The 16775-nt window shown below is 39.5% G+C and overlaps 2 protein-coding genes across 4 annotated transcripts in view; one reads left to right on the top strand and one right to left on the bottom strand.

The window, feature by feature from the left end:
* Positions 1 to 5317, top strand: part of LOC119740901 (serine/threonine-protein kinase ATR-like) — a 55623-nt gene extending 50306 nt beyond the window's left edge. Inside the window, exons 55-62 of the mRNA XM_038216376.1 lie at positions 476 to 583; positions 975 to 1063; positions 1474 to 1542; positions 1926 to 2021; positions 2406 to 2559; positions 3393 to 3544; positions 4246 to 4351; positions 4803 to 5317. Of these exons, the coding sequence (XP_038072304.1) occupies positions 476 to 583; positions 975 to 1063; positions 1474 to 1542; positions 1926 to 2021; positions 2406 to 2559; positions 3393 to 3544; positions 4246 to 4351; positions 4803 to 4976 (948 nt within the window). The 3' untranslated portion in view covers positions 4977 to 5317. The remainder of the gene's footprint in view (positions 1 to 475; positions 584 to 974; positions 1064 to 1473; positions 1543 to 1925; positions 2022 to 2405; positions 2560 to 3392; positions 3545 to 4245; positions 4352 to 4802) is intronic.
* Positions 5318 to 11686: 6369 nt separating this feature from the next.
* The window catches only part of LOC119740606 (myotubularin-related protein 10-B-like), a 41579-nt gene continuing 36490 nt past the window's right edge, over positions 11687 to 16775 (bottom strand). For all 3 annotated transcript variants that reach the window (XM_038215966.1, XM_038215965.1, XM_038215967.1), the window contains 2 exons: positions 13877 to 14052; positions 11687 to 12923 (listed from right to left, as the gene is read on the bottom strand). In XM_038215966.1, coding sequence (XP_038071894.1) covers positions 11958 to 12923; positions 13877 to 14052 — 1142 coding nt within the window. In that variant the 3' untranslated portion in view covers positions 11687 to 11957. The remainder of the gene's footprint in view (positions 12924 to 13876; positions 14053 to 16775) is intronic.

The following is a 16775-nucleotide window of genomic DNA, read 5'->3' as shown; positions in this document are numbered from 1 at the left end:
AGTGTTAGGACATCAAATCAGCAAAGTATGCTTAAGGTTTAGTGCCGTTTTTCTGCTTACAATCAAACAACTTCATCATGTGGAGCCTACTCTAAAAAGAAAAAGCGAGTCAGAAAACGCAAAACTGATTTTGTAAAGTTGATTAATTCATTTAATGACACAATTTCTGATGACAGAAAACCTCCACAATGAAATTGGTTGAATTCTGTAAATTCAGACCCCCATGTCAGACACTTTAATGAGCTGCTGTTGGAAAAGTGGATGTGATACATCACTAATACAGTGACATCTAATGAGTAGAAAACAGTTTACAGACCAAACTAAGGTACCACCGCCTTAACGACCTTGTACATGTACATCATGTGGTCGGACGTACGTTGGATTTATGGAATTGCCCACAGGGAGCTTCAGATAAAACATTTGTATAAGATTAATCCACATCAAGTCACTGCTACTTTTTGTATTTTTCTCTTAGGATGATCTGAGACAGGATAATCGTCTGATGGAGTTCAACGGAATCGTCAACAAATGTCTGAGGAAAGACGCAGAGTCTCGCCGTGGCCAGCTTCATATCAGAACTTATGTAAGATTGGTCTTTCTAGACTATAAAAAATGCTCAAGGCTGTTTGATGTTTTTTTCTCAGAGTTGGAAAACATCCAAGTTTTTCTGCCATATAGAAAAGGAAGATGCTCTCATATTTTAGAGCTAAAATCGACATATATTATCTTTTTGTAGAATGGAAAAAGATGCTTTCCCACTTGTAAGTTTATTTGGGCTTATTTTAGCTCAAATTTAAAATTATGATTATGACCAAATTCAAATTTATTGCATCCTACACTTTTGTCAGACTGAAGGAATCGAAGGCTTTCACTTTTGCATCAGCTGATGTTCTTAGCGTACCACACCCCATTAGGTTTACAAGTAATACAGAGTTTCGTTTGAGATGACGTAGTTATGTTGTGTTTATTTCTAGGCCGTCATCCCACTGAATGAGGAGTGTGGTTTGATTGAATGGGTTCCCAACACAGCTGGCCTCAGAAATATACTCCACAAAATATACAGGTCAGTCCAAACTCACTCCAACTACTGTCTATAGATGTAAAGACGTGATGCCTTGAATTTCTGAAGTTGTTTTTATATTGTCGGATATTGTCTAAGTGATTGTGATTGTCATTCAGTTAAAGATTGGTAGGGTTTTGCCCTTTCTGGACATCATATAACTTTGAAACCCTAACCCTGCCAGACGCAACACAGTGCATCAGGTGGAAAAGTCTGGTGCACTTGGATGCATTTAGCTATAAACACCCCCCACTCCATTTAATATAATTGAAATCAGTCATGCGCTACCCGTAATCAGACATAAGAAACTGCAAAATAAACCTCAAGAATGTCATTAACTAAAGCGAGATGCTATTTTGAGTCCTCTCATCATGGTGAGTTGTAAGAGTAATTCAAAGTTTGTTTCTTTGCAGGGAGAAGGGAATGTATATATCTGGCCGAGAGTTGAAGAGTCTAGCGCCACCACGTGGAGCACCGCTGGAGTAAGTAACTACTTGGGGCTTTCAGAGCCATGCCTAATAATTTTGCAGGCAGCAGTTGTCTGTGATAAGTACAAAGTTTTAGTTAAGTGTCAGTTTTCATGTCTCTGGTTGTGTGGAAAAAAGCCAAGACGAAAATTGACATAAACCATAGAACAGAAATCCGCTATGCATGTGTCTGCCTAGGTGGGAGTTGAACCTGGGTCACGGAAGTGGATGGAGGGTGTTTCCACTTTATCAACCTGATTCCCGGTAGGCTTAGGTTGGAATCGAACCTGCATCAGTGATGCACATCACAAGAGAAGGAGGGAAAGAGGTTCCATTGTATCAACAAGACAACCTTTTTCATCATCCTCACCGTGATATTCTTATATCCTTCTTCACAGGCAGATGGTGAGTCTTTTCAGGACCAAGTTGCTTCCCAAGTTTCCGTCCGTCTTTGGAGAATGGTTCCTCAAGACATTTCCTGATCCTACCTCATGGTGAGTAACTCTCAGTGACACTAACCAACTTGATATTTTTTGCCAAACTAGAAAGAATTCATGTCTGTGAAAAATCTGCGAACCCTAACCCTGCCAGATGCAACACTGTGCAACAGGTGTAAAGTCTGTGGGACCTTGCAGCATCGGGCCATTAACACCAGAGCATGAACCGCCAATTCTGAGACAATAATGAGAGTCCCATTGAACAATGCCACAGTTGTATCCTGCTGCAGTTAGTGACCACTGACTCTGAGGCAGTTTGGCCTTGAGATTTTTGGCCTGATGGATCTTGCTGCACTGGGCAGGTTTGTCATTTTGACAAGTGTTGCATGTTGCTGCATTCAGCAGTAAGAGCTAATGTATCAGTATCTTTGTATTGTTAAGGTACCTGAGTAGACTGGCGTATGCCCGGACATCTGCCGTTATGGCCATGGTTGGCTATATACTGGGTCTGGGTGACAGACATGGTGAGAATATCCTATACGACTCTACCACGGGGGATTGCGTTCATGTGGACTTCAACTGTCTCTTCAACAAGGTAGGAACTTCAGTGAGAAATGGACAACTTTGATAAATCAAAAACAGGCTAGATTTCCTCGCCTTCCACCGCTGTGACCCGGGTTCGAATCCCGCCCGGGCCAATATGTGGATTGGGTTTTCAGTCCCTGCCTGATTCTGTGGGTTTTCCCTAGAGTATCATTCTGGGGTTTTCTTCCCACCACTAAAACTGTGATGTCCTTCCACATCTTCTATCAAGGGACCCCACTGGAAATAAGTCAAAAGACTTTTGTGGGCTATCCTGGCCAAATGCCGAATATTCACAAAACAAAGCAAAACAGACTGTGAACGTTGAATAGACAATCTGCTTTAACTTCTTCACTCTTCTAAGAACACATCTTGGGTTTGGGTTTATTGTGTGCTCCTATATTACCCAGATAGACAGCAGTACCTGAATTTGACCCTCTGTAATTCCTTTGGAGATGAAGATTCTAGGAGTAGGTATAAGCTAGCAAATCAAAGGTGATAATGCCATTGATTCTGCAGTGATATATATATGTCATTAACTTCAAGCCTACTTGAATCCTCGATCCTGATTGGTTGATCCATGGCAACAACAGTGTGGTATTATCCTATATACCACGGTCCGTACCGCACTCTTGTGTGGTGCCTTATTCTAAGATGCGCGCGCCATTCCTGCTGCACGCATGTGTACTAAGATAACGTGTACCACGTGCGTGTTCCATCTTTACTGCGCGTAAAGTTTACTTGAAGATAAATTTGTTATTCCACTCGCACTTGTGGAACAAGGAAAATGTAGTGCCACCATATGTGGAATAACTAATAATATGATCATGTTGTTATTCCACCCAGGGTGAGACGTTTGACTATCCTGAGCGTGTTCCATTCCGTTTGACTCACAACATGGAGAGTGCCATGGGACCAATGGGGAAGGAAGGAATCTTCCGACAAGCGTGTGAGGTCACCATGAAGGTGATGAGAGATCAGAGAGAACCACTCATGAGGTATGTACTCATTTGTCCCTAGGTCATCAAAATCACTAGATCATCAGAATCACTAGATTGTCAGAATCACTAGATCGTCAGAATCACTAGATCGTCAGAATCACTAGATCATCAGAATCACTAGATCGTCAGAATCACTAGATCATCAGAATCAGTAGCTCGTCAGAATCACTAGATCATCAGAATCACTAGATCATCAAAAATCACTAGATCGTCAGAATCACTAGATCATCTGAATCACTAGATCATCAGAATCACTATATCGTCCGAATCACTAGATAGTCGGAATCACTAGATCATCAGAATCACTAGATCATCAGAATCACTAGATCATCAGAAACACTGGATCATAAGAATCGCTAGATCATCAGAAACACCTGATCATCAGAATCACTAGATCATCAGAATCACTAGATCGTTAGAATCACTATAAAAATTGTCAGAATTACTAAATTATCAGAATCACCAAATCATCAGAATCACCAGATGGATTTCAAAGTAATTTCAATGAAATGTTTTGTAACCAAATTGGCATCAATTCAGTGTCATCAATTACACATCTTGGACGTTTACCTTTGCCTGAAACTTTAAGGGTTCATAAGGGGAAAGTAAACATAGTGTGAATCCCTCAAGATTTCTGAGGGGAAAAATAAACTATCATGCCCTATTCAACTTAATTTCTCCATTGTCCAATTTGTCAGTGTTTTGAAGACGTTCATCTACGATCCTCTGGTTGAATGGAGTAAGCCTGCCAAAGGAACGCGTACATCACATCTCAGTGAGTCAGGAGAGATTAATAATGAGAAGGTAAGGAGAATTTCATAAAGGAGAGTTTTCAGAAGATTGAGGAACATGGCATTCTGTCTAAATATTTACTTTCTGATGAGAAATCAGTTACATTTTCTCACTGTTATTAGATATTCCTGCGTTTAGAAATGAAACAATAATCACATTTCTGAGCACCGAAGTTACTTTATAACAGTTCGAAATGCATAATGTGTTCTCTTCAGAAAAGTAAATATTTGTGATCAATCACAGATTACTTTATTCTGAAATATCAATTATTTCATATTCTGCAGGAATAATAGTGTTCAGATGAGTGGTTTTCCTTTTTAACTTTATCGATTCAGCAAAAAATATATTTTCCACTTAGCTCAGACATATGGCTTTTTGCTACAGAATTGTCAATGAATTGGCACTAAATCCAATTTGTGATCATTTTATATTGAATACTGCTTTCTTCTCTCCTCACTCCAAGGCCCTGACCCACGTCAAAGACATCGAGCAACGCTTGCAAGGAATCTTGAAGAACAAGAACAAGACGAGAGGGCTCCCTCTATCCATCGAGGGTCACGTCCATTATCTGCTACAAGAAGCTACATCCGAAGCCAACCTGGCACAGATGTACTTTGGTTGGGCTGCATATATGTGAAGATCTCATGGCTGTCCAAGAATCTTAGACCATGTCTGGTTTAATTGGCTACGCTATGAACACTACCCTTTTCAAAGCGCTTCCTACAGACCTGTGTTTTACTGTCGGCCAGGGCCAAATAAATCTGATGCTTCCTAATCTATGTCACAAATTTTTGCATCCTAAAGTAACCTCGAAACTACTGTTGATTTTTGTAGTAAAACAACAAAGACGTTACTGTATGTAAAATGTTCCGTAATTTATACCATTGAACGGAAGTGTGGCCTAGTGGTTAGGGTTCGTGACTCCTGATCAGAGGGTCAGGGGTACCAATCCAGCTGCTGGCCGTATGTTGTGTCCTTGGGCAAGCCACTTCACCCCAACTTGCCTCTCTCCACCCAGGAGTATAAATGGGTACCGGCATTAGCTGGGGAGTAACCTGCGATGGACTGGCATCCCATCCAGGGGGAGTAGAAATATTCTCAGTCGTTTCATGCTACTGAAACCGGAGATAAACGCCGGCCTGATGGGCCATTTGGCTCGTGACAGACTTTACTTCTTTTTTTTTTACTCAATTTATTAAAATGTTAAGCCCCATATATTTTAATAGGTTTTTGAATGCAGGATATCAGTCATGCAGTGTTGTTTAGTCATGTGGACAATTCCTTGAGAATGTGGACCAAGGTGATAAAATGGAAAATTTAGGAAATCTTTAAAATTACAAGCATCATGCCCTCAAATGGGGTATCAAGTGAAAGGGGATAACAAAACCTTTATGTGAATGATGTGCTAGTGAGATGGAATATGATTAAGTGTATTGTTATGTAAAAAAAAAATCCGGCTTTGCCTAAGATTATAGATTTTAGGCAAGTCATTTTGGGACATGGTGAAAAAAAAATTCCCTCTCCTTTAGCTAACTCGTAAGTACGCCTTATAACGCAGACGTACAACTTATATCTCGTACATACGACTTGGATCTCGTACGTACAACTTAGATCGCGTACGTACAACTTGGACCTCGTTGTACGTATGACTTATACGTACAACTTGTATCTCGTACCTACGACTTAGATCTCGTACATACAACTTATGACTTGTAACTCGTAGGTACGACTTATATGTTGTACTTACGACATATAAGTCGTTCGTACAACATATAAGTCGTATGTACGACTTAAAATTCATAAGTTGTAAGTACAAGATCTAAGTCGTAGGTACGAGATGTAAGTCGTACGTACGGGTTATAAGTCGTGCGTACGAGTTAGCTAAAGGGAGAGGGATTTTTTTCTCCATGTCCCTAATACAGCTTCGTAGTACTCCTTCTGCATTTTGTACATGCAATGAAAAGTGGATGCCTGCATTCCAGTTGCAGATGGTGTCAGTATAGACACCAAAAAAAGTGTTTTTGTAAGAGCCAAAAGATGTATACGGATGTTATTTTTTTCTTTCACATTTACATGTACATGTATATTATTTTATACATGCATATAAAACTGTACTCTGAGTTAACGTTCAGCCAACGTTTTAGCTGAAATCTTTTTCTGTGATTGTAAATTACTGTAAATCGAAGAAAGTTTGAAAATAAAAAGGTTTTCATGAAACATAAGAGACCATTCAGGTCTGCAGTCACGGCTCTCTTTTATACACGTCAATCTGTATTTGTGGATTAAACATATTAGTTAACCTGCAGTACCTGCTAGTTCAACTGGTGTGTTTAAAATGCGTGTAAAACAGGAAATCTAAACTGGTGAGTTAAGCTTGTGTTCCACTCCACTTGTGTTTTCTCCAAACAGCAAAAAGTCCTTCGGAGGCATGATGAGCTTCTATTCAAACGCCAATTTTTTTTGAAGATTTGGACAAGTTATCAATATTTTGGCAGAAAATTAACATTCTTAACTGATTTTACCCCAAATTTCCAAATTTTTCTTTTAAGAAATAATCTGTCCAAAAGTAGAATTGGGATGTGTTCAGTGGTCTCTTAGGCCAAGAAGTTTCATTTTTCGGCCAAAATTGAAACAAATGCAAGGGGTTAATACATTTTTTTATACAATTTGGCAAAAAAATTGACTTTTCTCCAAACAATGCAGAAATTTCTTAGGAGGCAAGAGGAGCACCTGTCATAGTTGAACACCTCAAATTCCTAAGATTTGGGCAAAATGTATGAATTTTGGAAGGAAAAAAATCAACTTTTTGACTTAGTTTACCCCAAGTTTTTGGCAAAATGTTCTTTTCAAAAACACATCTGTACAGGAATGGAATTGAAATGTGTTCGTTCAATGGTCGCTTAGGCACCTTTCCTGCAAATTTCAAGGAATTTCATTCCAGCCAAAATTGAAAAAAAAATGTAAGGGGCTAACCTTGCATTTTAAGCAAAATTTGTCCAAAAACTGACTTTTCTCCACACAACGCAAAAATTCCTTCAGAGGCAAGAGGAGCACCAACCACCATTCAAACATCCAAAATTCGTGAGATTTGATTAAAAAGCAATGATTTTGGGCGGAAAAAAAATTAACACTTTTGACTGATTTTAGCCCAAATTTTCGACTTATTTTTTTAAAAGCACATGTCTCCAGACATCAAATGTGTTCTGGGGTCCCTTAGGCAACTTCCCTGCAAGTTTCAAGGAATTGCATTTTTTTTTACATAAATTGAAAAAAAAAAATTACAAGGGGTTAACCTTGCATTTTCATACTGTCGAGTTAATGCATGCGTGTTGAACAGGTAATTGAAATTGGTAAGATTAACAGGTTGAAAGGGTTAGTTAAACTGGTGAGTTAAACGTGTATTGAACGGGCTAGTTAAACTGGTGAGTTAAACATGCTTGTTGAGTTAGTTCAAGGGGCTTCTTCAAGGGATTAGTTGAAGAGGCTTGTTTTAGTTAAAGGGGGCTGGATTAGTTATAATACAAATATATTTATATGGTCTTCAAAAAAATAAAGCAGACAATTAACAGTTTATGTGATATCCAAAAGCAATGAAGATAAATTTATTTTGTCAGCAAACACAAGACGAAAAAATTTGTAAACATACACCGAGTTGTCATTTGATATGGTTCATTTTCCAGTGTCAACACCTGAACTTGCATTTTCTTCCCAGTAAATATGTAAAAATTTACAACAAAATGCTGTTAAAATTGTATCTAAAAGCATTTTTTTTTGTCAGAGCCAGAAGCAAAAGTAATTTAATTTGAATTGTAATCACCACTTGATTCCTTGAAAAACTTTAATCTTCTGTGAATTATCAATAACTCATAATCTATTTAGACACATCTGATATTTCAATGTCTCTTTCAGTAATGCCATATTCCTCATCGTTTGAATACAATAATCACTCATATATACATACATGTACAAGTAAGTCCAACATGAAGTCTGGTGCCAAAAGACAGCAGGGGATAAAAACCGACACCGACTGCTCTCTCATGTCACCAGACTACTTCAGATTGACAGTCTGCAAAAACAGACTTCCACAAAAGTTTTGATCTGTTTTTCATTTTTGTTTTTAATTTGAATCCTTCAGTATTAAATGATGCTTCAAATGTTACCACAAAAAGTGTCCCCCACCCTAATTTTTGGGGGTTCTTTCTGCCCCTACCCCCACCCTAAAAAAGAATAAAAACAGATCAAAACGAATTTTCACAATGATTAAAAAAGTTGCCCGTTTGTCTAAAAATTGTAATAACGTATGTGATAAAGCAGGGTACTTAATATAATAAAGGGTACTTAATATAATAAAGGGGACTTCAAAAAATCTACTGGTGTGGATCCAGTCATGTGAGGGCGCTGTTGACTCATCTGATGATTGGTTCAATATTTCACGATCACTCATGACCATACAAGATAACGCCGTGACAGTTATCACTAAATTCAAAGAGTACTTTGGCTAGGAAAATTCAACTCTTTTAAATTTTCTTACAAAAGAGAGATATTGGGGAGATCACTGGAACTGACATTCGAATGACTGACGCTCATGCGACGACTCAGGCCAAGTTCGCACAAGGATTATAGTTGACCAATAGTTAACTAACGTTTGCCCGAACTCTGTCTAGTCGACGGTGGTTGACAACGCTAGTCGACTATTTGGAACCAGCCTACTGGGGCTGGTTGCTTCGCTGGTAACTAATAGCCGCGCGCATTCATAACGCTAGCAGAGAGCCAGGATCCAGAAGTTTTGCGATGACATTTTGATCAGCGTTTGACTAGAGACATTCGCACGTTGCTATCAGTGCGCAGGCGTAAGGTACGACACAAATCAACCACTAGTCGACTAATGGTCCTTGCCTGAACTTCGCCTCAGCTGATTCGAGCACATTTGGTTTGTATAGCATGCACCATACGCACACAGACCAGTGACCAGTAAGCACATGCAGTTTGTCCCTCTGCTGCAGCTTTCAAAAGTGGTAAAATATGCGCCACTGAGTCCATAGAGGCCGGGCTCATTCTGGAAAGATACCGAGTGTTGGATTTGTTGAATTAGGGAGGGTTAAATTTAACCCCAAAAGTGTGATTCATCCAAAACCTCATACATTACAAAACATACCGGTGTAGCGTGAATATCCGACTCCATGAAATATGGACTCATTGGTGGTATTGCGCATGGGAGAGTACGATAATATGCTATTTAAAGGATCATAATGGCAGAGTGACCTGCCATGTGCGAGGGATTAACCAATAATAGGGAAAAGGAGTCCGATTTTCATAGGAGTTGGATTTTCATATGACACCGGCAACGATCCGTCTTTTGACCTTGACTCTTTTCGTTCGAAACAATTTATAGCTGTTTGCTTGCAATTTTCTTGTTAAGTACATTTTTGCTGTTCTAAATTATTTAACAAAAGTTTCGATTTCAAATCTTGTGACGGTTTCTAAAAAATCATTAATTGCATTGCACATTTTTAAAACAAAAATCGCAATTTAGTTTACTTAAGTCAATGCCTGCATTAAAAATACGCCAACCCAAAAAATCAGTTACTATCAAAATTAATGCCTCACTCAGGGAATTTTTTTCTCATAAAGAAATTGTACTATAATACAAAGATAACAGCTAAGGTTTTTGTTAAAAACTAAAACCCAAACATAACTGATGCTAATATTTACAATGCTACATTACGATCGCCGTTGAATAAATATTAAATATATGTTAAATTTTTCACCCCAAAAATTATCCGTACTTCACAAAAAAATAATTAATAATCATTAACTGTAAATGTAGGGATTGTCTCAAAATTGTAAATGTTGAACATTTCACTGGGAGAACTGGGAACATCATATAAACTTCATTTTCACTGCATTTTAATTATGTCAGATTCATTGGTAGTACAGTGAAATCTTGATAAGTCAAACTCTGATAACTCAAACCAACTGTTTAAGTCAAACAAAGAATCCATTCCCTTCAGTAGTATCACAATGATATACAACCCTGCTTAACTCAAAACTCTGCTTAAGTCAAATTTTGAACCTGTTCCCTTGAGGTTTGACTAATCAAGATTTCACTGTATAAGCAAAATATACTATACATGTGTGCATATAGTGCACACGCATTGGTTAAATGCCATTCAAAATGTGAGTCACAAAAATAAGGTCTATAGGAATGTACACGTGCGCCTGTGCATACTAAAGCAGCATTTTTGTCTGCACCCTTTCAGTCTGTTTTGTGACCTTTTAAAAGAATAATCCTAAATACGCTACAGGACTAAAACCAATTTAAAAACACCACGCAATTGGAACGGTGGTTTGACTCACAACCAGCCAATTTCATTTTAAAAAGTTGCTGAGAAAACAACTTGTTCCAATCATGGACATGTTGTTTTTCTACATGACGCCTTCCACAAGAAACAAGAATGTTCAAGGGCAACTTTGAGACAATTTCTACACTTGCAGTGGTTAAAAAAATGCAGCCATCCTCTGTTAATTTTACCGAAATATAGAGATTAAAAAATGTAATATTTTAACTCTCTACATTTACAAAATACTCTGGTTTTTCTACAAGCTTCCGTATTATAAAGATATGTCTGATTTTGTTTCCTGTACAACGTAGACAATTTATATTTGTATAGCCAAATGGCAGAAGGCACTATGGAGAAATGACGTTGATGGGTGATTAACTAGCCCCCCCCCCCCTTACTCCCCTACCCCTAACACCCCCCCCCCCCCCCCCCGGACTTTTTCTCATAAAACATCAATTCTCCAAGGTAAAATGACATTGATGAGTGATAAACTTGTGAAAATGTCTCATAACGCAACCTCTAAAATCAGTAATGTTTTCAAAAATAATTTTAGCCCCCAAAACCTTCATATACACCTCTGCATTCAACAATTATCTTTGGGGTGTTTCTATTTTAACAAATGTACAACAAAAATGTGGAACAAAAATACTGATGGCCGTAACGCACATGGTTGATTTTATCTTTTACCAATGAGAATCAACATGTTTTACAAATGATTAATATGTAATGATGGGCATGAAAGGTTTCCAGAATTTGTTGTTGAAAGGATGACATGTTAGAATACACAGATCTAAGGGGAAAAAATACAACTTGGCTTTATTTTGATGCTTGGACTGTTTGATTGGAATAAGTGTAAATAATGTATATCTATTCAGCAGACGATTTCCATCAACAAAACAATTTTTGTTGATTTTTCAGATGTATAATTGTTCCAAGAACAAGCTTCCACTTTTCACAAAGGCTTGGAGTACCATCTTCGATTGATGATTGTTTTTTTTTTCCATACTTTTCATACAAAACCCCATGAATACAAACCTTCATTTCCAAACATATTGGTTCACATTTTTTGAAGAAGCAGAGACGTCTCAACATTTCTTGAGATTTCTTCACAAGACCTCCTCAGTTTAATATCACCTTTTCTCATGATTTCTCAGAGTTTTTCACGATGTTATTTGTAGCAACAGTCTAGCAGCTGTTTATAGCTGTTGGTATCTGACGATGTCTGTAAGGTTCTCAGTGTCAGCAATGAATTCCTCTCACCTTGTCTCATGGTGACCCTACATCTCCACCTCATCGCTAGCTTCGACGTCGTTGACCGTCAGTGTGTGCATGTCACTCTGCATCAGGCTCTGTCCTCGTAGGAACCTGGCAAGCGGGGTACCGAGGAACGACCTCCGATCTCCACCAATCAAGCTCAGGTCACTGATGGAGAACGGAAACGCTGACGTCAACAAGCCTTGATTTCTGGCGTTCTCCTCGTACGTGAAGTACAACCGACTCTCGCGCTTTGGTCGGCGCACAACGTCGTTCATCTTCCGGGCTCGCAATCGCTCCAATTTGTCCTTGAGTTGCTGGATCTCGTCGACCACCTGGCAATGCTGCTTGTAGACGAGAGGGTTCCCTCCACACACGATGTGTGCGCTGGGCAACCAACGTAGGTAACACTGAGTCCAGAACTTGATGAACGGCGGTCCTGTCTGTGGGATGATCATGTTGGGATCTACTTCCGATGAGCGACCGTTGCCCGTGGAGTTAGCTCCGTTGATGTTCAGGTTCTTATCTCGCAAGTGGACGGGCGTTGAGCGAGACAAATCATCCTGGGATTTGCTGCCGTACCTGGCATCCAGCAAGGTCCGTTTGGCAGTCCGTGCTCTGAAGCGGTACATGGAGGGATTACAACCTTCCGAGTAATCCACCTCGCTCTGATTGGACGATCTGAAGCCTGGAACCTTGTCGGCAAGGATCTGCTTGGCGATGTACATGGGATTGTTGAAGAGAGCCTGGTCCTCCCTGCTGTACTGCAGAGTCCAGGACCAGACCGTGGCTAACCTGACGGGCGTGTCCACTTCTTGGACGCACAGCCGATAGTGTTCCTGCTCTCGGTTGAAGAGGAAAGTGCCAAAGATCCCGGCGAAGGTGCTATCCCAGAGAGTGATGAGGTAGGTATCCGTGAACTCAAAGGCTGAGGGGAACTGCTGCATCATCTGGTTGACGCAGTCCAAGAAGAGTAGGAACGATGGAGCCTGGAAGAGGACAGAATACAAGAGCCATCAATTAAAAGCCTTCCGTTTGTCAAGTTTGCCAATTCCAGAGCCCAATTTTACGGGGGTGATGTGCAGAATACTGCTTAGCAAAACTGATGTACTGAGCAAAACTCAGCTTAAAAGCAGTGACAAAGAGCAATATATTGCAGACCAGCTTAGCTGGAAAGCAGCTTGTTCTAAGCTTGGTTTCTCCCTTGGTCGAAATTCAATGGCCATATTCACTGGCCATCTTTCATGTCAGCAGAGAATTGACACTTATGATCTGAGCATTTTTTAACAATGACATTTCCGTCTGGCTGTTGATTTTAGCAGCCTTCCTGTTTCCTATTGTGGTACTTTATACTTTAAACTCCCTTGACTTTCTAGATTCCACTTACTTGAGCGCACTTGAACATATTATACAAATATTGACTGCTTCGAGCGGTGTAGTGAAACTAGCCTCCCAACGCGATCCATGGAGCGTTCTGTGTTCGCGAGGCGTAGTCGACGGAAATGGAATGCTCTATGAATCACCGAAGGAGTCTAATTCTACTACACCACGAGTTAAAGCAGTCAATATTTGTTTTATAATGCCTCTCCCACAGATTCTGCTTGATTTTAAGAGATAACTGATCAATTTAATCAAAGTCTAATTGAAATGTACTTCACTATGAAATTAGTTGAAAATTTAGTTGCACTTTTCCAAAGAACCCTTTCACGGGAACAGTATATGCCATGCGCAAGGCGCACTGTGTTTGCACACATGCATACCCATTGGTTCATTGGTCGCTTATGCGTGTAGTACTTTTTTCAGCCGTTGTATAGTCTTTTTGGCAGTGGAAAGCAAAATAGTAAAAATAGCATGGAACTCACTCTCGGTCAATCATTTTTTTTCAGAAATGAATGTTTTGGCTGAAAGCGTTTTCACATTCAGCATCTGGAACTTGTCTTACCTCATCACCTTCCTTTTTCGGTGTCAGATGTCCGCATCTCTTCTGGAATGGATGGCCAGCAATGACCCACTCTCTCTGGACGAGACTCTGGAATCCCAGCTGAGTACGGAAATATGGATCCAGGATAATCTGGACTAAGGATGCGACGATGCAGGAAGTGTCTAGGCCCTCAGGCTCTGAAAGGAAGAAAAGGAATATAGAAATTTAGACAAGAATTTTAATAATTTTTAACAGGGGTGGGTGTTTAACCAAATTTTCTTCCCGACATTTCAATTTGCAATTTGCTGGACAGCCGTGGAGACTATTTAAGCCATGTCCACATACAGTGCGTCACATGGATGCAGTCTGTGCACCATGCCTAAGCGGACCGTGTTTCAATGCCCCCCTCCCCCTCGGAACACCACTGAAGGGTATTGGTTAACATGTCAGGAGAACAAATTTCAAATACCTTTTCCTTTTTAACTCCTCTCTTCAAATGACAGCTCTGAGAGACAGGCCCTTGGTTTTTTTATGCTCATTCATATTTTATCCACAGTGTGTCCCAGAAAAAGTGGGCCCGGACAAATCAGTGGCCATATCTAAACAATTATTCACGTGAGACTAAATTGTGTCTGTGTTTTTTTCATGTTGTTGATGTTATTTATTGCCTGTGGAAAAATATACTGAACTGATTGAAAACTTTTAAAGCCATGACTAGAAACATAAGAGCCCCATAAAATCGAAATGTACACTTTTTGCGGCATTAGCTTGTGCTGGTAAGTTAGTGGAGAGAGGGAAACCACGAACCTGTATCACTCAAGAACACATTTCACATGCAAACAAGAAGAGACTACTGGTATATGTATCTTTATTTCATATCCAATTTACATGTCTTTATGTCAATCAATTCGGTTTATTTTTCCACAGGCAATAAACAACATCCACAGCATGAAAAAAGAAAAACAAAATGTAGTCTCACATGAATATTTGTTTAGTTATGGCCGCTGATTTGTCCGGGCCCGCTTTTTCTGGGACACACTGTATTGCTACCGAATATTTGGAGATCCTACACGTACAACCATCTTTTTGTGACCTCCTGTAATAGAGGGTGACTGCTCTATGTTCCGACACCCCTATGTTCCGACAACCTAGATTGTGTTACTCCCGGTTAGGGTTAGGGTTAGGGTTAGGGTTAGGAATAGGAATATGTGCAGTCGGAACATAGGGGTGTCGGAACATAGAGGTGTAACCGTAATAGAGACACTTCAGCAATCACTACCCTCAATTCAGAAAACCACGAAGTCTTTGTGCAAAAAAGGGAACACTTTTGTCCACTTCACAGTCTATCTACCGGTAGGACCCCTCAATATAAGTTCAAGTTCAACTTCAGTGTCAAGAGGACATCTAATTCAATTTACCCCTCCGCTATCACGCCTGTTTATCTTTAGCACAGCGCAGGATGTGCATGCTTCATCAGACGGATGAGTCATAAACACTCACATAAGCCTTCTGCTGTCCTTATGTCAACCTTCTGGCTGCTGGATAATCTACTTTGCTACTATCTCTCTCCGTTTGCTTTCAGACTATTCCCGGATGACGTCTGTCAATGTGGACTATTATTGGATGCAGTTGCGCTTTACGAGACCAGGGGATTTTGTCATAGAATGTTTTCTACTTTTAAGCCTGGGTTTTTTTTTTTTGCAAAGATGCTCTGGGCTTGGTATGGATGAACTTCAGTTCAGGATGTTTTTAAAGTTGTGGCTTGGGTTTAATCTGGGATTAGGTCCCGATTCTTGAGAGTTGAGAGAGTCACTTTTCGGGCACCTGTCTCGGTATTTCTGTCAAAACAACACAGCACTGTCACCTTGTTTGGTATTTACTGTAAAGTTTCAAACTGCTAACGAATGAATGCAGCAATATGGTGGATTATGTCAGCAATACAGTATCTCAAGGGTGAACACTATGATATAAAGATGTTGCCTTGTGATCTTAAAATAAATTAATTCTCCTACCATAGTATCAATTTCTATGTTTTGTTTTAATGACCAAAAAAATACTTTTCAAGTTTTTGGCGTCTGCAATCCTCTGAAAACATTGCTTCAATTTGTGGACAAATGATCCCGCCCTACAAGAGCCAAATTAATGCCGGGCCAAAAATATGCCAAATTTTGTGAAGAAATAATTCAATGACATAACAGCTGAGATTTTTTTTCGTTCAATGTCTCATTCAAAAGTGATCAACTTTAGCATTGCTGGGAAAATAGCCAATGAAAACACAAATCTTATTTTCCGGGTGAAACTCAAACTCGGGGAACACATCTTTGAACTTCAAACCGGTTATGTTTCTGCCATTTTAAGTGAACTTGACATTCTACTTACAGGAGGAATCACAAATGAAATGACTTCACGTCAAACCATTCTTTTAGTACATTGAGTAAAAACATCAATGGACCAAATCAGTATCTACTAACAGCTCAAATGAACATTTTGCTTACATGGTGTTACAAGGGACACTCTACACAACAGAAAATGAGCGACTGAAACAGCCTAATTAATTTTCAAAGTATCAGAACATTCTTCCAACATTAACGTATCAGAATGCAGGTCAAATTGAAAAAAACATCCGCGGCTTAAAAAGCAAAATAAAAATAGAGATGTCACGATTGTTAAACCCACATTAATACAGAATGTGCTGAGTCAGACATGTGATCTTTCTCTATTTAAACATTTCCCGTTTGTGTAAGAGAGATTATGTACCGACAGCTGGGGAAAGGCCCGTCGACCAAGAATTAGGAAGGATTTTGACATGCAGGGGGTACATGAACAAGTATACAAATATAACATGGTTTGAGGGTGTATAGTCGATATTACACAAGGCCCGAAAAAATCCCTGTCATCTGATAGGTGGGTCGTCGATCAC

This window comes from Patiria miniata, unplaced genomic scaffold (genome assembly GCF_015706575.1).
Source record: "Patiria miniata isolate m_02_andy unplaced genomic scaffold, ASM1570657v1 HiC_scaffold_5, whole genome shotgun sequence".
NCBI classification, from domain to species: domain Eukaryota; kingdom Metazoa; phylum Echinodermata; class Asteroidea; order Valvatida; family Asterinidae; genus Patiria; species Patiria miniata.
The sequence above is the reverse complement of the archived record's forward strand: the minus strand, read 5'-3'. Positions and strand labels throughout refer to the sequence as shown.